Here is a 21,082-nt window from a genome sequence, read left to right as displayed (position 1 = left end):
TGTCTGGGTATCTGAGAGAAAAACCTGGGCTGCGTTTCCCAAAGCATTGTGAGATAAGTTGATCGTAGAGGACATTGGTGGCAAATGGTCTTCACGATCAACTTCACAATGCTTCTGGGAAACGCAGCCCTGGACTGGAGCTCAGAGCCACTGCAGAGAGAATTACACAGAGCTGGCCAGTGAAATGAGACAACAGATACTCACTGTCACACATGCCTGGTATTATTATGGTTACAGTTATAATGCATGGATTGATTTGCACAGAAACAGAGTTTGATCAGATCAGAGAAGCTCTTCCTGCACATATTCAAGGTAATGTTCCACAATGGTTTAAGTGTCCCAGGACAGCAGTGAGCTCAACACTTCACAGCTGTGTCTTTAAAACACTTTGGCCAGTGGACAAATGAGAGCTACTTTTGACAGTTTGCATTTCCTCTATTACAGTGGTGAGATATTATACCTTCTATAATAAGAATAAATGAATAAACATCATGTTACACACAAAAACAAGCAAACTGTAAATTCAATAATCTTTTATGCTCTGTCTTCTGTTTGCTTTCTTGTGAACATGATGATCATCAGATTGACCCATCATTTCAGATGAATATGATCATTTTGTGCAGGCTAAATAAGTCTTCATCCAAAATGAACGTTATCTTATTACATTCAAATTATTATGTAAATACACTGTACAAAAAACACTTTTATTTTTTTTTTTTTTTTTTACTGATCGGTGATGGGACCGAGAGTGAAACTTACAAGTGTAGAATAGGTTAAAGAAAAACAATGTCGCAATGTGAAACCATCATGAAAGTTTAAATAATTAAGTAACAAAACAAATTTTCAGTTCAAGAAGAATTTCTTAGATGATGACTTCCGAGCAACTTCACCATTGATAAATGTAAAACCAGTTCATAAGAGACATAAGGGTGCATTCCTGTACACAAAGAAAATGTATTAAGGTTTCATGCTTTTTCAAACTGTCTTTGGATCTGAACCAAAAGTAAAAAAACAACAACAAACAAACAAAAAAACTTGCAGCTGCACATACAGAAAAAATTAATAAAATAGTAATGTCACAGTCTCTGCGTCTTCGGTCTCTGCGTCTTCGGTCTCTGTGTCTTCAGTCTCTGTGTCTTCAGTCTCTGTGTCTTCAGTCTCTGTGTCTTCAGTCTCTGTGTCTTCAGTCTCTGTGTCTTCAGTCTCTGCGTCTTCAGTCTCTGCGTCTTCGGTCTCTGTGTCTTCAGTCTCTGCGTCTTCGGTCTCTGTGTCTTCAGTCTCTGTGTCTTCAGTCTCTGTGTCTTCAGTCTCTGCGTCTTCGGTCTCTGTGTCTTCAGTCTCTGCGTCTTCGGTCTCTGTGTCTTCAGTCTCTGTGTCTTCGGTCTCTGCGTCTTCGGTCTCTGCGTCTTCGGTCTCTGTGTCTTCGGTCTCTGTGTCTTCGGTCTCTGTGTCTTCGGTCTCTGTGTCTTCGGTCTCTGCGTCTTCGGTCTCTGCGTCTTCGGTCTCTGTGTCTTCGGTCTCTGTGTCTTCAGTCTCTGTGTCTTCAGTCTCTGTTGACTGTGTGACTGTGACGTCTCTGTAGCGGCTCCTTATTCACCATCAGCTGATCCTTAAACTACAATTAAACACACAGAGTCACATATGGAGTATGAGACATTACTGCGGTCACATCACATCAGTAGATTCATTTCAGAACAAACACAGGCAGAGATACATACAGAGTACATTAATATTACAGCCAGAGATATAAAGGTGAGGAGAACATCAGAGCTGTTGTTCTGCACGCGGGAGAACGACAAGATGAGGAAGATCCTGATCAAGACCATTGTGAACAGATCATCGTGTCAGGAACACTTCCCACTTACCGTCGTGGAAACGAAAGGTTCAGTCGATTATTCGCATTATATGAATGATGTGATGAACAGAAACTACTCTCTCAATTAATTGTAATCTTTTCTGGGAGTGATCTAGATTCTTCTGTGACAATGTCCTGCAGCCGAGAGTCAGAGCGGACCTCCTGTCGGACAACATCTATGTACTAACTGATTAAATGATAATACGGCATATGTAGTCCATTCCATAGAGACTGTGTGTGTTCTCAGAATAATGAGAACAAATAATGTTTATTACAGGATCTAAATAACTGAGCAGTTAAACTCGCTGTTCTCCAGAAAAATCCTCCAGGTTTTGCACATTTTTAGGTTTTCCAGAATCTTCTGCATATTTGACACCTTTCCAACAATGACTGTATGATTTTGAGATTCATATTTTTACATTAAGGACAATTGAGTGACTCATACACAACTATTACAAAAGGTAAAAACATTTACTGATGCTTAAGGAGGAAACGATGTATTAAGAGCAGGGGGTGTAAACTTTAAACAGGATTATGATGATGTGTACATTTTGTTTAAAGATCATCTTTTTTTTTTTCATTCAGTACTGCCCTTCAGAAGCGAATACTTCCCGGTTTCACAGAAGACAAAATAATTACAATTTATCCTGTTCATGCAATTTAAAAAGTTTACACACCCCAGCTTTTAATGCATTGTGTTGCATCAGTAAAAAAAATAAAAAAAAAAAATATATATATATATATATATATATAAAACAAATATTTTACTAAAATATTAAACTAAATGTTTACTAAAAACTAAAAATATTTTTGTTTTCTTCAAGAAATACTGTGTAAAACTGATGTCATTAAAATAATATGCAGGGGAAAACCAAGTCCTATGTTTGGTGGACCCTTTGTGTTACAAACCTTATTAATATTCCAAAGTATTCTAAATTATTTAGATTAGGTTACAAAGCTCGTGTAATCTAACGAAATATGTTACAAATTACTGTATTTTGTAATCTGTAGTAAATAATCTACTTACAATATAGTGTCTCCAGTTTATAATGTGGATCATTCTTCAGATCAGAGAGAAGCTTCACGTCTGAATCTCCTAGTTTATTCTCAGTCAGATCCAGATGTCTCAGGTGTGAGGGGTTTGATCTCAGAGCTGAAGCCAGAGCAGAACAACCTTCATCTGTGACTCCACAATCCCTCAACCTGTAGAGAACAATGACACACTCTTCACTCTCTCAGTTCAGATCAGATCAGTTTAGCAGTGAATCCATTATTAAAGAGAAAATACAAACTTAAAGCACAAATAAAATGTTTTGATGGATCATTGGACTGAGATCTAAAATGTCAAAGAGCTCAAAACATGATTATTAAACATCTAGTCTTTAGATCTGTACTAATACAGTACGTATGGAGTAATGATTTGTTTTAATCGTGTAAAGAATATTTAAAAAAACAGTCCCTGCAGAAAGATGAACGTGATGAACTGCAAGAATAAATCCAGCATGTTCTTCATTTCTCAGTTCTGAATGTGTTGAGATCGAGTCGGTTTAAAATCAAGAGACTGAAGTGTTGATTGTGATGTGACAGTGTGTATTTCAGTGACTCAGTCCTGCAGAATCATGTTCCTGAAGAGCAGCTCATGTGTTCAATCTGTAAGAATTGATCAATTAGGAAATGCCGGACAGTCTGTTTGGGGAGCACCCAGACCCTGAGAGGACAAAGGACCTCTCTGGAAATTACCATTTGAACTCAGCATTTGTGAGGCAAAGTTACACCTCAGAACACATCTCTCCTCCTCTTCCTCACTCCCCCTCTCTCATGCTGAGACCACATGTAAATCACCCAAGAAAATGTATAGTTTAATGTGAATGATTATCACAGAGTATTTTTCATGTTTGGTATCATTTAAAATGTCACAGTGCGACTGGTACAAATGTCTCGTTTCCAAATAAGTAAAACAAAAGGTAATAAGGTTTTTGAGAGTTTATGGATAACTAGCACACTAGGAGGGGTTGGCCTCTAGACAAATGGTCTCCCTACACCCAAAGGTGTAACCTCTGAATGCAAATTTCCATTGTTAAAAGATATTTCCAAGTGAAAGAGGTCCTGGCTATTTAATGAAATGCAGCAGGGAATTCGAGGCCTTTTTCTGTACCTCAGATTCGCCCGTGAGGCTGAGAGAGAGAGAGAGAGAGAGAGAGAGAGAGAGAGAGAGATCTTCAGCCTCATGTATTTCTTATTGTTGGGTTTGCATCTCTTCTCATTTTCCAGAGTATTTGATGTTTTGTATCGATTATATTTGAATTGATTAAGAAATTGGCATGATACATTTACCTGACATAATAAATTGTTACATTTGATTATTCTAACTGACTTTGGCATTATTTGCATTAAAGAGTTAAAAGGAATAGTCAAATATTCGCTCACAATTAATGATCCACAGATATCATTAAACCTTTTCATTCATGGAGTCAGATGAAATAACCAGAGAATACATATTCAGATGTATTGCATTAAATCAAAAAATACTTTGCCTCGAGAAAAGGACAGTAACACGTTAAGACCTTCCGCGCTGGTCGGATGCCGGACTTTGGGCCGATTTAGCGTGAGCTTACAAATCACTTACAGTTCAATAAGCTCAATAACACAGCAGCAGAAAAAGGCTGAACATTTCAAATATAGGCGACTTTACATTGTGTTTCATGTGTGAGTCATATATGATCTTACCACAGTGTCTCCAGTTTACAGTGAGGATCCTCCAGTACAGCAGAGAGCAGATGAACTGAATCTCCTAGTTTATTCCCAGACAGATTCAGATCTCTCAGGTGTGAGGGGTTTGATCTCAGAGCTGAAGCCAGAGCAGAACAACCTTCATCTGTGACTCCACAATCCCTCAACCTGTAGAGAACAATGACACACTCTTCACTCTCTCAGTTCAGATCAGATCAGTTTAACACAAGGGTCCGCAGCCGTACTGCAGGGGGTCCGTCAATTAATGCTTGATCACAAATCATTTTTTGTTAAAAAATTCAAACATGGGTAAAAAACATCACAAAGTCAAATTTAAATATAAGCACTCTCAAGCGAATGCAAGATCTTCCTCAAACAACCTTCATCTGTGACTCCACAATATTTCAACCTGTAGAGAACAATGACGCTGTGTAAACAGTGTGTAAAATGACCATTTTATTAAAGATTGCAATGTGTGATGTGATTTGAATGTAGTGACAAGCAATGCCTCTATATTCTACACTGCTTTATAAAGGATGCCGGTTCTCCATGAACTTGAGGAGAAACTGAGGGACAAATGCCATGCAGTGCTGTAACTATGGAGTGATAAAGAGATAACATTAATAACACCTGAAGTGTAACTTTATCAATTAAATGTACTATATTTTAGTTCAATAATATTCATTTAATATTTTGAAGATATTTTTGTTTCTAAATATTTGTCCAATAATGATCCATTAATGGCCATTTAAAAGAATATTTTTTTCTAATATGTTTATTACTTACAGTATATTTCAATTAGATTTCATGCTTAGCATTTAGCATGCTAATATATGCTATTGCTAATTAATAGTTTCGTAGCAATCTTTGTTGAACTTAATTGGTTCATGTGGAGCTGATGTGCATGATTCAATCATTTAAATCCAACACACTTTTTCAGTGCATTGTTTTCTGTATTTTAAAAACAATTTTGGATTTACTGTAAATCCCTCTGGTCCTCTTCGTTTAGGGGTCACACTTGGCTCCTTCGCGGTCAAAAGTGACCGAAGCCTTAAAATGTCTTTTTTTTTCCAGGAAAACCAATGTAATATATTTTTGTTCAATAATATTTTTTTATTATTATTTCGAATTTAGAAAGGTTTCTATGGTACTATGCAATAATTATATAAAAAAAAAAAAAAGAGCATTTTGTTCCATTAGAATTCATATTTTTATTTGTATTATTATTATTTTTCAATAAATGCAACATGTCACATTAGTGCAGGCCTTTAAAATCCATTTTTTGAAGTGAGAAAAGCGTCATCCAGTGGCGTTAAAAAGTAAAAACTTGTGTAATGTCGTGTAACCGCCTGTAGGCTGTACTGTTGCTCCCTATATAAATACATAGAGAGGCTTTTTGATTCCCATTGTTTTTTTTAGACATGATTTCTCCATTTTATTAGTTTATTTTTTATTTAGATATACATTTAGACATTCTAAAAGACTACGTTTTGTCAAGGTTTAGATATTTTTGTTACATAAGTATCAGGTTTTGCATTATGATTACAATCAAACAATAATGTTTGGTTAGAAAAGGAACACAATGCAAGCATTTTTGTTAATCAGTATTTGATAATTCAAAAAATCTGACAAAATAAGGGATGGATAGTGATAATTCAAAACACTTTATACAGACATTTTGCAATTAATTGGTATTTTATTCAGTTTAATTCTATAAATGGTAATAAAACTTCAGAAGGGAACAGCAATTATGATCTAACAGCAAAAACAATAAAATAACAACAGCAAACAATCATTATCAAACTGTAGGTTAAAAAACAGGAATAAAAATGTAATTATAATAATAAATATTAGTTTAACTATGTACATACAAACTGTAATTATTTTATGTATTGTTGCATATGCAACAGATATCAGGAACACCTATTAGGCTAAAATAAGACCAAACAATTATTATTATTATTTGTGTGTGTGTGTGTGAGAGAGACAGAGAGAGAGAGAGAGAGAGAGAGAGAGAGAGAGAGAGAGAGAGAGAGAGAGAGACAGAGAGAGAGAGAGAGAGAGAGAGAGAGAGAGAGAGAGAGAGAGAGAGAGAGAGAGAGAGAGAGAGTGTGCGTGTGCATTTGAGCGAGAGAGAGTCTCTTTTGTATTTTTTAATTTATTGGTTTTATTTCGCATATTCTCAAAGTTTGCTGTTGCAGTCTTACCAGTTAATTTCTTTGTGTGTGTGTGTGTGTGTGTGTGTGTGTGTGTGTGCGCATTTGAGCGAGAGAGTCTCTTTTGTATTTTTCTTCATTTATTGATTTTATTTTGCATATTATCAAAATTTGCTGTTGCAGTCTAACTAGTTCATTTCTCTCTCTCTGTGTGTGTGTGTGTGTGTGTGTGTGTGTGTGTGTGTGTGTGTGTGTGTGTACCACCAAAAGTTTCTCTGAGTTTCTCGTATTTCCCATTCATTTCCTGTCGGTCATTTTTGAAGGAACCAAGTGTGACATTTTTTTTTTACGACCCTTTACCATATCCGAATCATGTCTATGATTATTTTGTGTGTGTTCACAAAAGCTAATACAACAAACGTCACCAAGTGTCATCGCATTCAGATGAAGCAAAACAATTAAATTAAAAATGTGTTCGGTCATTTTTAAACCGAAGAGGATCAGAGAATGTCAACATTGAAAAGTGGAAGATTAATCAATTTATTAAAGAAATGTTAATTATTAGAAACCTTTTTGTCCCTGATATTATTATTTTTTCTATTTCTTTTTCCTGTTTTATATTGTGCTCTGTTCTTTAGGACATTTATTATAGTTTTGTTTTGCCTTATTGTAATGATATTTACTGCAATACAAAACTTTACTTCCGCATTCCTCGATTCCTATGGAAGTCTGTGGGTGTTGTAACTCTGTCAGTTCAAAAACACTGTTGTTTTAATATAACATTTATACTTTGTGTATTTGTGTAATGTTTTGTCTTGTTTGTGATGTGGAGTAATTATATATATATACTATATAGTACTGTGCAAAAGTCTTAGGCATGTTAATCATTTTTCTGTTTCTTCATGTAATCACAGACGGACTCGATGATGGTGAGATCAGATCATACCGGCTGTTGTCAGATTCCTTGTGCATACACAAATCTCACTGGATTATTACAATTAATGGCAAAAAGAATGTTTGGAAATCTAAACTGATATTTCCTACTGACACATTACAGCAAAATATATAAATAACTGACTTAAAACCATCTTTTTGGGGGGGGGGGGGGGGGGGGGGGGGGTATTAACATGCCTAAGACTTTTGCACAGTACTGTATATACTGGGGAGAACATTTATGTTTTAGGATTAGCATGTTTAATCAAGCATTGGCTCACCTGTGATGTTCACTGATTTAACTGAATATTTATTTAATGTGCATTTGGACTGAAGTAAGTATCACTTGTAATTTATTGTTTAACTGAGTGTCTATGAATCACACATAAAATACTGGTTTTGGTTTTCCTGGTCAAACTATAATTGTACAGAAAATGAGCTCTCAATGCAATTTATTCAATTGTCTCTCATTTGTGTTGTGTGGATGTGTAATTTGTGTAAATGTGTAAATTGTAAACGTTTACAATTGTGGTTCTGATGCTTTCTATTTTCTCAGTGAAGAAGTTCATGAAATCATTACTACTGAACTGTAACGGGATATTTTGTTCGGGTGACGTCTGTTTATTTGTTAGTCTAGCCACGGTGTTAAATAAAAACCTTGGATTGTTTTGGTTGTTTTCTATTAGTTTGCGGAGGTGCTCAGCCCTGGCCGCTTTTAGGGCCTTTTTATAACGCGACATACTGTCTTTCCACGCGATTCTAAAGACCTCTAAATTAGTTTGTTTCCATTTACGCTCTAAAATACGCGTTTCTCTCTTTAAAACATGCGTAGTATTGTTATACCATGGTGCTTTATTTTTCTCTCTGACCTTTTTTAATTTAATAGGTGCAACCACATCCAATGTTCTAGAGAGAATGGTGCTCATAGTGCTAGTTAGTTCTTCTAGTTCATCTGTTTGTTTGGGTTCAGGCAGCAGCTGAGACAGATTAGATAAGCAATTTGAGAAATTATCTATGGTGGATGGGAGGATTGTTCTGCCTGGTTGATAACGCGACGCCGCATGACATATTACAGCAGTACGTAATATGCAAGTTACCATGTAGTGATCAGTGACTTCATCACTTTGTGGAATGATATCTATATCGGTTGGATCGGTTCCATGTGATATAATTAAATCGAGTGTATGATTAAGACGATGAGTTGGTCCGGTGACGTTTTGCTTGACCCCAAATGAATTTAATAAATCTGTAAACGCAGCTCCTAACGCATCATTTGGATTATCTACGTGTATGTTAAAATCTCCAACAATTAGTGCTTTATCGACATTGACTAATAGGTCTGAGAGAAAATCTGCAAACTCTTTTAGGAAATCAGCGTAAGGCCCTGGCGGTCTATATACGGTAGCCAAGGCTAGAGATAATAGGGATGTTTTTCTAACATCTAAGAGCGTAACATTTAGTACAAGTACTTCAAATGAAATAAACGTATAACCCGTTTTCTGGGTAACATTTAGAATATCTTTATAAATGGTTGCAACACCTCCGCCACGGCCAATCAGACGAGGCTCATGCTTATAACAGTATCCAGGAGGAGTAGACTCATTAATACCGAAATAATCATTTGGTTTAAGCCAGGTTTCAGTAAGGCAAAGTATATCGAAGCTATTATCTGTGACTATTTCATTTACAATAACTGCCTTAGGTGTGAGTGATCTAATGTTTAGAAGACCTAGCTTTAGAAATAGTTTTTGTTTACTAATAGCAACATTTTCTGTTTTAATAACAATTAGATTTTTCCTAGATCCTGCATTAGATTTATTATTTGATCTCACTAAACGAGGAATAGACACGGTTTCTATGCAATGTTCTACACTAGTATTTATATCAGTTGAATTGGTGCAGCAGAGACTATGATTTGGACTTTTGGTTACTAGTCAAAGGGTATTTAACATTTTGGAGATGTTATCCGACAGAAGATCCGCTCCGAATCTGCTTGGGTGTAAGCCATCAGCACGGAAAAGCCTAGGACGCTCCCAAAACAGATTCCAATTCTTCTGTTCAGGATAGCCGTTCAGGATAGCCATTGCAAAGATTTGCATGGATGGGAAAAACATTGCACTTATTTCTGCTTATGCCCCTAATGCATTTGATCGCACTTTTTTTCAACTATTAACTAAATCTTTGCTTGATCTCACAGGGTTTCATTTAGTTCTTGGGGCAGATTTCAATGCGGTGTGGGACAGTGGCATGGACAGATCAGGTGGCAGCGAGACTAGGGACCAACATCTTGCATCTGAGGCGTTGCGCCACTGGGCATCCGACACAGGCATGGTCGACATTTGGCGTTTGTTAAACCCTTCTTTAAAAGACTTTTCATTTTACTCAGCGAGACATAAATCCTTCTCGAGGCTAGATTTTATCTTTGCCTCAAAAGATTTATTTCAAAATATTCAAAATGCGCATTACATTCCGGTTACCTGGTCTGATCACAAACCCATATATTGTTCGGTTACTGTTCGCCCATCTTCCACTAAAGCCCCCAGGTGGCGTTTTAACACTTCCCTACTGCGTGATGAATCATTCAAAACTCAGTTTGAAACTAATTTTTGCGAATTTTTGGAATTTAAAGGAGAAGTTCACTTTTGAAAAAACTTTTGCTGATAATTTACTCACCCCCATGTCATCCAAGATGTCCATGTCTTTCTTTCTTCAGTCGAAAAGAAATTAAGGTTTTTGATGAAAACATTCCAGGATTTTTCCACATATTATGGATTCCATTGGGACCCAAACGGTTCAAGGTCCAAATGACAGTTTCATTGCCGCTTCAAAGGGCTTTAAACGATACCAGACGATGAATAAGGGTCTTATCTAGCGAAACGATCGGTCATTTCAAAAATAAAATAAAAAGTTGACGTTTTATAAGCACAAATGTTCGCCTTGCTCTGTTCTGTGATGCGCGTTCGTGACGTCACGTAATACGCAATTACGTTGAAAAGGTCAAGTTTGATGTGTTTACAAATGTGCGGAAGGAGGACCATATAAACATTTTCAAATGTATTTGTGTCAGTTTATCGTTTAAAATGCCCATTTCGTGTGCGCATCCTGAGTGTTTTAATATTAAAAAGCCAAAAAGAACATTTTCTTCAATTTTTCAAGCGTGACCTTTTCAACGTAATTGCGTATTACGTGACGTCACGAACGCGCATCACAGAACAGAGCAAGCCGAACATTTGTGCTTATAAAACGTCAACTTTTTATTTTATTTTTGAAATGACCGATCGTTTCGCTAGATAAGACCCTTATTCATCGTCTGGTATCGTTTAAAGCCCTTTGAAGCGGCAATGAAACTGTCATTTGGACCTTGAACCGTTTGGGTCCCAATGGAATCCATAATATGTGAAAAAATCCTGGAATGTTTTCATCAAAAACCTTAATTTCTTTTCGACTGAAGAAAGAAAGACATGGACATCTTGGATGACATGGGGGTGAGTAAATTATCAGCAAAAGTTTTTTTAAAAGTGAACTTCTCCTTTAATGTCGGCTCTGTTTTTGATCCAAGGATACTTTGGGAGGCGGTAAAAGGCTTTATAAGGAGTAACACCACTTTATATGCTTCAACGCGAAACAAAGCACGTGCAGCCAAATTGGAAGCTTTAGAATTAAAATATGCCACCCTTGATGCTTCACTGCAACATAATTTTAACGATTACACAGCCCTACAGAAGGAACTGATTAAAAAAGAGATTAACTCTCTTCTGAGGCGCCGTTCAGAATTCCTCATGCACAAAACAAGACAAACTTACTATTTTAACTCCTCAAAACCCAGTCGTTTACTAGCAATGAAACTCCGGACGGATGAGCACTTTGCTGATATTTTTTGCATTAAAGACAAAGACTGCACTATACAATGTGACCCAAAGAAAGTAAATGCTTCTTTTGCCTCCTTTTATCAGGAGTTATATCATTCGGAAAGTAATTTTGATAAACATGTCTGCGATAATTTCCTGAATGGCGTTAAACTATCCCGCCTTAGCACTGATGACTCCATAAACCTAGATCGCCCTATTACATTGCAGGAGTGCGAGGCAGCTGCTAGGGACATGCGTAAAGGTAGATCACCAGGGCCAGACGGAATTCCACCCGAATTTTATCTTACCTTTTGGCCCCTGATCGGTCCGCTTTTATTGGATATGATCCTTTACTCGATCAGAGTGGGATCATTTTCTAGGGATGTTAATTCTGCATTAATTTCACTGCTTCTTAAAAAAGGAAAGGACCCATGAGTGCTCCAGTTACAGGCCTCTTTCGCTTTTAAATGCAGATTTAAAGATTTACGCGAAATTACTGGCCCGACGGCTTCAAGGTCATATGACAGAACTGGTTCATAGTGACCAGACAGGGTTTATAAAGTCTAGACTTGCTACAGATAATGTTAGAAGACTTTTACACCAGGGTTCTAGCAGGTTTCAGCAAGTCAAATTTAAGACCTTTTTAAGACATTTTAAGACCATAAAGTTTGACATTTAAGACCTACACGACGCATTGCCAAAAAAAAAATTCAAATCAAAGAATTAATTTTATTTCAATGAATTAAGTAATTGAAAAAACATTAATTTAATTTACAGATAAAACAATCACATTAGTAACCTTCCACACCCAACAACGTGTGTCAGAATCAGAATCAGATATATAATTTTTTTATAGAAAATTGTACTATGCATATTATACTGTAAAAAACACATAATTAGTTGATTTTAGTTGATCATAACTAGAGATGAAATGGCATGAACATTTCATTTCAATGATTATAGTGACAAAAATTACCACGGTTATCACAGAATCCTGTTCAAAAAGTACTAATACTACACAATGTCGAAAACCAGCAAATAACAAATAAAATTAGCATCAATATGCACTTTTTTTTTACATAAACATTAAAATAATACCATTAAAAATGATAGCCAGATTTTAAAAGTGTCTTGCAACATGTTATATACTAACATGTACAAGTTCAAATAAAGTTTAGACAAAAAAGTTTTTTTTATAAAAAGATAAACCTCACATATTTCAGACTTTAAATAATTTTTTATAAAAAGATAAATTACTTACATTTACAATGCACTTTAGCTTATCTTTTATTATTAATAGTAAAATTTGGTCGGATTTTCCCGTGGCGTCTGTCGTTGCTATGCAACCATGCACTGCGCTCTCCACAATGACAAAGAAGTTTTAGAGACCTTTTTTAGACCTGACTAAATGAAATTTAAGACCACGGATGAAAATCTGGCCGTTTTTAAGACATTTTAAGGCCTTAAATTTAAAGTTCAGAATTTTAGACTTTTTAAGACTTTTTAAGACCCCGCGGGAACCCTGTTACACGTTATAGATGGAGCTCAAAGCTTAAGGTTTCCCTGCTGCTGTCCTTTCACTAGATGCAATGAAGGCCTTTGACCGCCTGGAGTGGCCATTTCTGTGGTCAGTGTTAGAGTTCATGGGAGTCGGTTTGCCGTTTATTAATATGATTAAGGTCCTGTATAAAAACCCTACAGCTGTAGTACTTACGGGCAAAATTAGTTCTTCTCCCTTTGCTGTCTCGAGAGGATCAAGACAAGGCTGCCCTCTTAGCCCTCTGTTATTCGCCCTTTCTCTTGAACCACTGGCGCAAGCTATCCACGGCTCACCCACAATCTCTCCAATTTCCATTAGAGGAACACATCATCATGTCTCACTGTATGCTGACGATGTTTTATTGTATTTAAACAACCCAGTGCAATGTATCCCACATGTTCTGTCTACCTTTGATCTTTATGGCAAGCTTTCTGGTTTCAAAATAAGCTGGCAGAAATCAGCTTTGCTACCTTTAAATCAGGCAATGTGTAATGTTCCCATCCCTGCATCTATTCCAGTCACTAAAAACTTCACTTATCTGGGGATAGATATCTCTTCCTCCATACAGACAATTATTAAAAACAATTTTTGTAAAACACTTAACAAAGTTGTGGCGGATCTGGACAGGTGGTCAAACCTGCCAAATTCGCTTCGTGGCAGGGTAGCCATAATCAAAATGAATATTCTGCCCAGAGTCAATTTCTTCAGCTCGATGCTCCCCCTTCCCCCGCCCCCTAATTATTGGAGCAAATTACAGTCAGCAATAACTAAATTTCTGTGGCATGGCAAACGACCTCGCATTAAGCTCACCACTATGCAGCGAGAAAGGCAGGCCGGTGGCCTGTCTCTCCCAAATTTTAAGTTCTATGAGTGGGCCTTTACACTTAGACCTCTCCTATCCTGGTTTCAATCTGATGCTCAAGTGTCTTGGCGAACTTTGGAGGAACGGATGATAGCTCCATACTCTTTTACTAACATTCTGCATGCTAAAATCTCACCCCATCAGTGCCGTTTGAGATTTGGTCCTATGATTTCATATTTGTTATTGGTATGGAGGAGGGTGGAGAAATTGGCTGGTTGCTCTTCTGTTTGGGACCCACACTTTCCTATATTTAACAATGAGAGGTTGTTGATTGGCGGTTGTCCTATTCGATTTCCTGATTGGGAAAACAAAAACGTTTGTACACTTGGTGATATTTATGGGGAGGGGGGGTTACTCACTTTTCAGAACATCTGTATTAAGCATGGTATACCACGTACCTCCTTTTTCTTTTATTTGCAGTTGAGATCGGCTTTAAAAAGCAATGGTGCCCCTTTACAGGCCCCTCTCACACCACACCCACTTCGAAAGTTGTTTCACTCTGTTGGGAGTACAAGGGGTTTTGTGTCGAGACTCTACTGGTTCGTGCTGCGGTATGCTTATAGACCTCTGGCGTTGGACACGGTGTGGAGGAGAGATGTTCCAGATTTGGCACCCACATTTGATTGGGATAAAGTGTGGATCAGTATGGGTTTAGCGTCCAGGAACCCCGATCATCAGCAAATACATTATAATTATGTACATAGGGTTTATTTAACTCCTAGGAAGCTTCATATGATGAAGGTTATCAACGATCCTACGTGTACTTTATGTTCTTCCAAAGTGATTGGCAGTTACTTTCACATGTTCTGGGAATGTACCCCAGTGGCCGACTTTTGGAAGATGATTGCCTTTAACCTCTCTAGGTTGTTTAAGATTAGATTACCTTGTACACCTGATACACTCATTTTGAATGATCTTTCAAGGTTGGGTTTGACATTGGATAAGAGAAGAGCATTGCTGGCTGGACTTACGGCTGCAAAAAAATTAATTGCCACACGTTGGAAACCTCCACATTCACTCTCTTTTCGGGCTTGGGTTTTAACATATATGGATATTGTTTACTTGGAGTTGTCGACTGCTAGAGTCCACGGTGCAAAAGAGTCAGCAATAGAGGCTTGGCATTCACTGCTAACCACTCTTCGTGGGCTTCAGATTTAAGTTGTAACTGAGATTTGGAGATCTGGATCCAGGGGGCGGATGGGTTATACCTGGGGGGTTTTTTTTAGGTTTTTTTTATATAGGCTATATATATATATATATATATATTCACACACACACACATACATATATATATATATATTTTCACATACATACCTATACATAAGCATATATAATTAAGCATATGATTAACATAATATAAAAAAAAAATATATATATATATATATGTTTATACTCTATTTTTGTGGCTTGTATATACCTGTATGTTTCTTTTATTTTCTAAAAGAAAAAATGAATAAAAATTTGATCACAAAAAAAAACAAGCAAAGTTGGTGATCATTGAGTAAAAAAGTTAAAAACTATTACATAACTAATACATAATATATTTACCAAGGACAAAATATGTGTTTATCAGAGAGTTCATCTTACCACAGTGTGTCCAGTTTACAGTGAGGATCCTCCAGTACAGCAGAGAGCAGATGAACTGAATCTCCTAGTTTATTCTCAGACAGATTCAGAACTCTCAGGTGTGAGGGGTTTGATCTCAGAGCTGAAGCCAGAGCAGAACAACCTTCATCTGTGACTCCACAATCCCTCAACCTGTAGAGAACAATGACACACTCTTCACTCTCTCAGTTCAGATCAGATCAGTTTAACACAAGGGTCCGCAGCCGTACTGCAGGGGGTTCGTCAATTAATGCTTGATCACAAATAGTTTGTTAAATTAAAAAATGGAAAAAAACATCACAAAGTCAAATTTAAATATAAGCACTCTCAAGCGAATGCAAGATCACCCTCAGTTGATTCTGTAATAATATCATACTGGCAAACTCTCAAGTGTGTTTTTGTGTTTGAGCTCTGGAGAACGTCAAATGTTTTTACAGCGGTGAGAAATGTAGCCAATCACAGTCATGTTTGTTGGTCTATTGAACGCAGTGGCCAATCAGAGGTGTTTCATTTTGTCAGAATCCACTCACCGAGATATAAAGGCCCTGTCCTAAATGGCACACTTCATATGCACTTTCAGTCTTGTAGACTTACAATGGCTTCTGCGTGCCCGTTAAGTCCATAGGGTGTCCCATTTAGTAATGTTAGGTTTCAGAAGGGTACTCACGAGCGCCCCTCTGCGGTCGATATGTGCCCTAAATGCGCACTGAAGCGATCGAGCTCCACAGCTGACTTGTTCACGACAGTCAAAGTGGCGTTACGTCAGGAAAGTGCGGACTCAGAGGAAGACCGCGAGTGTTTAGGGTGCCGTTTGTGACAGGGCCAAACTCACAATTGCGTGACATAAATAGCAATTGCAAGAAAAAGTCAGAATTGCGAGTTTGTACCTTGCAATTCTGAGGGGAAAAACAGTCAGAATTGTGAGATAAAAAGTCACAATTATCTTTTAAATTGTTTTATTTCGTGGCGGAAATAATCTTCCATAAATTAGAGGCAACCAGTGGCGAATTAGTCTTCCAGGTTTTGATGTCATCCCTGTAGCTCTATTCACAGTCAGCTTTCCTTTCGCATGAAACCCCCCAAATGCCAGCAAACCAATGAGAATGCTATGGAAGCTTATGGGTAGCAATATTCAATTTGAAATGTAATATGTAAAATGGTAATGCATTTCTGTATTTAAATTTACATTTTCTATTACATTTGTGCAACTTTTGGTGCAAAATGAAAATTCAATTATATAATTTACATTTGCCATTTCATACACTAGTTTTAATATGTAAATTGAACATTTTAACGCTTTATAAGTTGCAAAATTAAAATTAAAATGTATTACAGAAATGATTAGATATGTTTAACATGTTCAAACAAATAATGTAGCAAAATGATCATTCAAATGTTATTTTTCTTAATTGCATTTACACCCACAGTTAAGACACTTGCGATTGCATTTTCATTAAATGTCCCGCAATGAATGAAGCAAAATTCAATGTGCAAATTGAAAATGCATTCCGCCGTCAATCACTGCGTGAAGTTGGATTTAAATTTAAGTTAAATGAAGTTAAATTTAATAATATTCAGAACAGAACAAGAATACAAAAAATAACTATAAACAAGCCGAAACGAAATAATTTAAAGCGAAAGTGAAAGTAAGCGGCGTTGGGCTCACGCATCTCTCTCATTAGAATCAAAATGTTTCAACATTCGTGATGTATTTGGATGGTAAACTATTCTTTATTATAGGCTTTTTACTTCACTCACGTTCCATTATCGACGGAAAAAATCATCCTCTTCACATGTGCAAAAATGTGCTTGGAAACATCAGTGGAGCGGTGCTTACTGTGAATGTACGAATTATACCTCTGACTATTTAAACAGAGCAGTGCAATTTTTATATGTTAGGTTGACTATTTTATTATTATATTTTATTACGGCTATAATGAACAGGCTGCAAGATTACAATGCTGGAATATGTTGTATGTGTGTGTGTGTGTGTGAGGCGCGGGCGCGATCGAAAAGTGGAAACATAAAAACATACTCCGTCATGTTCATACAAGACATCATTCAAACTGCAAAGTGTTGCAAAACGTTGGAGGATATTTTGTAAATAATTTATTTAATATGTTTTGTGACAGTTTGTTTTCAGAAGTTTCAAAGAGTTAAAACTTTTTAAGTATCTATTTTTTATTAAGTATTTATTTTGTATTAATACATAACCTCATTGTATTCATTTATAATGTAACATTATATCGTGACATTTGTGTCAATAATCGTCAAACAGGTGACTCCGCGTGGTGGGAGGGGGCCCCCAAATCAAATTCTGCTTAGGGCCCCCAAAAGGCTCGGGCCGGCACTGCAGCCTGTAGCACGATGACGTAGCTGGATCAGATCCAGTACATACTGGATGGTGGTGTGTTTTGGCGACGTCATAGACGCATGCGCAGTACCGATCTCTGGGTTATAATGCGCTGGTCTTAGTATACTCAATATGATTTTTTTTTTTAAACAACAAAACAATACAACATACAATTTTAGAGTCAGGGGAGCAAAGAAAACTCTCTCACACACACACACACAAATCTAAATAAATAATAATAAATCACAAGAATACAATACCATTGTATCAATCAACGATTTTGAAGACAGTACACAAATTAACAGTCTTAATAGCTTTTCCATTAGTACTAGAATGAATAGTAGAAAAGTAATTTTCAAATTCTTTAAGGAATACTGAGAAAAGGGGCTTTTTGTTAGAAAACTTACACTTATGGATGTGAAATTTGACTAATAAAATGAACAGATTAATTACAAAAGCCTCCTTAATCACACTGTTATCATACTTTGAATATCCAAAAATTACATTTTCAAAATGCAAAACTAAATTAGAGAGTACCTTTTCCTTAATAAACATAGACACTTCATACCATAACTTTTTCACACGACTACAATGCCAGAAAATGTGGGGAACTGTTTCCAAGTGCAAAGAGCAAAACGAGCAACTTACATCAATGTCTTAAACTTACTAAGGAAATGTTTGACAGGGTAGAATTTGTGCAATATCTTGAAAGAGATTTCTTTCACCTTGTTTGTAACAAAAAACTTATGAGGTAATAACCAGACACTTTCCCAATCAAGGTCATTAACACATTTAGTCCAATAAGCAATAGAGCAAGATTTGGTGACAACCTCCTTTAAAAATAGAGAACGAATAGATTGGTTATTGTTTTTGTACTGTAAAAAACAAATATTGCCACATACTGTGTCAGCTGGGTTAATTATGGCCATATCAACTGATGACAACACACTTCTACACAAGGAAATTATACCAGAATTGATTGCAGAAAATTCAAGAGCAAATTCCTTGGGAGTCAGGAAAATTAAAGTGCAGAAGAAACTCGTCATACGTCATAAGGTATCCTTGAGAGTTAAACAAATGACAAACTAAAACAATACCCTTTTCAAACCAGCTTTTAAAAAAATACTTTTGTGTTTATACAAAATACAACGGTTATTCCAAATAAGAAAACGGTGCGGAGAGAAGTTGTGCTTGTAGATCAGTTTCCAAGCCAATAAAGCTTGAGCATGAAAGGCAGAAAGTTTCACTGGCAATTTGTCAATTTTATAATCACACATTAGTAAAAAAGAAAGACCCCCAAGTCGGTCAAAAATTAAATTAGGAATAAAATTCCACAAAGAAGCCAATTAACCAATTAATTTTGAGGGTATTAGTATGCTCAATATTGTATTGAGATGATGTTCTAACCTGTGTAGTAGTAGTACTGATAAATAGTAATAAGTAATTATTGATGAATAATTATTTACATAAATGTGATGCTTAAGTTATCCTAGTTTCTCTCTACATACATGCAAAATAGTTCATTTTACAACATTTTAAATCACATGATTTTAAACCTAAATTTTATGGATTAATAGCATGTGGTCAACGCAAGTATTATTATTATTTTAATGCGTGTATACAGAACATTTTAAAATTAAGCCATTTAGTTTTATTCAGGTCATATTTGCTGTTGAGTGGAAGCAAAAATGAGTCAAGTAATTGTCTCTGTAATGTTAATCCTAAAGCTACAATAAAATATGGTCTGTAAACAACTTAACATACCAGTACACATTCAAGAGAAAATGCAAAAATAATAACAGCATCAAGAAAAGAAATCTTGTCAGATGTCAAAAAAAAAAAAAAAAAGTGCTTAAAGATATTTTGTCTGGTAAGAGTTCCTTCTTTAATGGCTAATTTTTCCACAGTGATCTGTACATAAGGTTCCTCTTAATTTGCTGTATAACATGTACGCAAAAAAAAAAAAAAAAGAAAAGATTTTAAGTTTAAAATACAAACTGATCACATCACTGATCAACTCTCTTGTAGTGCGCATGCATAGGCCTATATAACGTCACCAAACACACCACCGCGCATGTGCGTAACAGCGTCCAGTACGTGTTGGATCTGATCCAGCTACGTCATCGTGCTACAGGCTACAGAGAGGACTTCTTGAGAGTAGTCGAGTGCAGGCGGGGAGGAGCTGCAAATGGACACGTGAAGTCGGACACTTTCTGGTTCCCGTAGTGACCGCTCACGTGGTGTTTGCATACTTTACCACAGCTGAAGTGAAATAAATTCAATATTTGCCAAATAATACACAGATGTTTCAGAGACATTTTCATTCAATACTTTATGTACTGCTTCATACAGCGTCTGTTTGAACAAGAATAAAGTTCAACATAAACTTCTATCAATGAAGAGGAGTCTACGTTTTTTAATCGGTTTTAATTTGATAAACATGACACAATATAACATCGCAACTACATGAAAAGAGTGTTTACTGTTATAAAAAACTGATTTGTGAGCTTTAGAGGAACTAAAGGTGTTCGAATAAACACGAAACACACGTGATCGTTGTCATGCGGTGAATCCGGCCAATCGTGGAACAGCTGTGTCGTCATCAGAGCTCGTGCAGCCGCTCTTGAGAAGCTGCGCTGGCTGAGTTCTCCGGCTACTCTCGAATCGCTCTCGCGGCACTTTGATGGCATATGTCACAGTCACATGGCGTCGGCACTTTATCAAGTCGGACAAAATTTCTAACCGGCATGCACTGCTTCAAGTCAGCCGCCGATCGGTCTGCGCAGAACTGCATGAAGTCGAACAAGCCTTGTGTGAAGTTGGCCCCGCCCCCTCCCACCCTGTCAATCACTGCGTGAAGTTGGCCCCGTCCCCTCCCACCCTGTCAATCACTGCGTGAAGTTGGCCCCGCCCCCTCCCCTCCCACCCTGTCAATCACTGTGTGAAGTTGGCCCCGCCCCCTCCCGCCCTGTCAATCACTGTGTGAAGTTGGCCCCGCCCCCTCCCACCCTGTCAATCACTGTGTGAAGTTGGCCCCTCCCCCTCCCCCTCCCCCTCCCCCTCTGTCAATCACTGTGTGAAGTTGGCCCCGTCCCCACCCCCACCCCCACCCCCCACCCCCACCCCCACCCTCACCCACCCTGTCAATCATCGTGTGAAGTTGGCCCCGTCCCCACCCACCCTGTCAATCACTGTGTGAA

At 37.1% G+C, this 21,082-nt stretch overlaps 1 protein-coding gene across 1 annotated transcript; it reads right to left on the bottom strand.

The window, feature by feature from the left end:
- Positions 1 to 200: 200 nt before the first annotated feature.
- On the bottom strand, positions 201 to 15,676 carry LOC309491766 (ribonuclease inhibitor-like; the record flags this gene model as incomplete). The annotated part of the gene is made up of 4 exons (XM_082190798.1): positions 201 to 1,615; positions 2,883 to 3,058; positions 4,583 to 4,753; positions 15,512 to 15,676. Coding segments are annotated over 4 exons (517 nt in total), but the record flags the coding sequence as incomplete, so codon positions are not given.
- Positions 15,677 to 21,082: the final 5,406 nt, after the last annotated feature.

The sequence above is a fragment of the Leuciscus leuciscus genome, assembly GCF_965113295.1.
Source record: "Leuciscus leuciscus genome assembly, contig: HAP1_SCAFFOLD_544, whole genome shotgun sequence".
NCBI lineage: Eukaryota > Metazoa > Chordata > Actinopteri > Cypriniformes > Leuciscidae > Leuciscus > Leuciscus leuciscus.
Note: the sequence above shows the minus strand (reverse complement) of the source record. Positions and strands in the feature narration are given on the sequence as shown.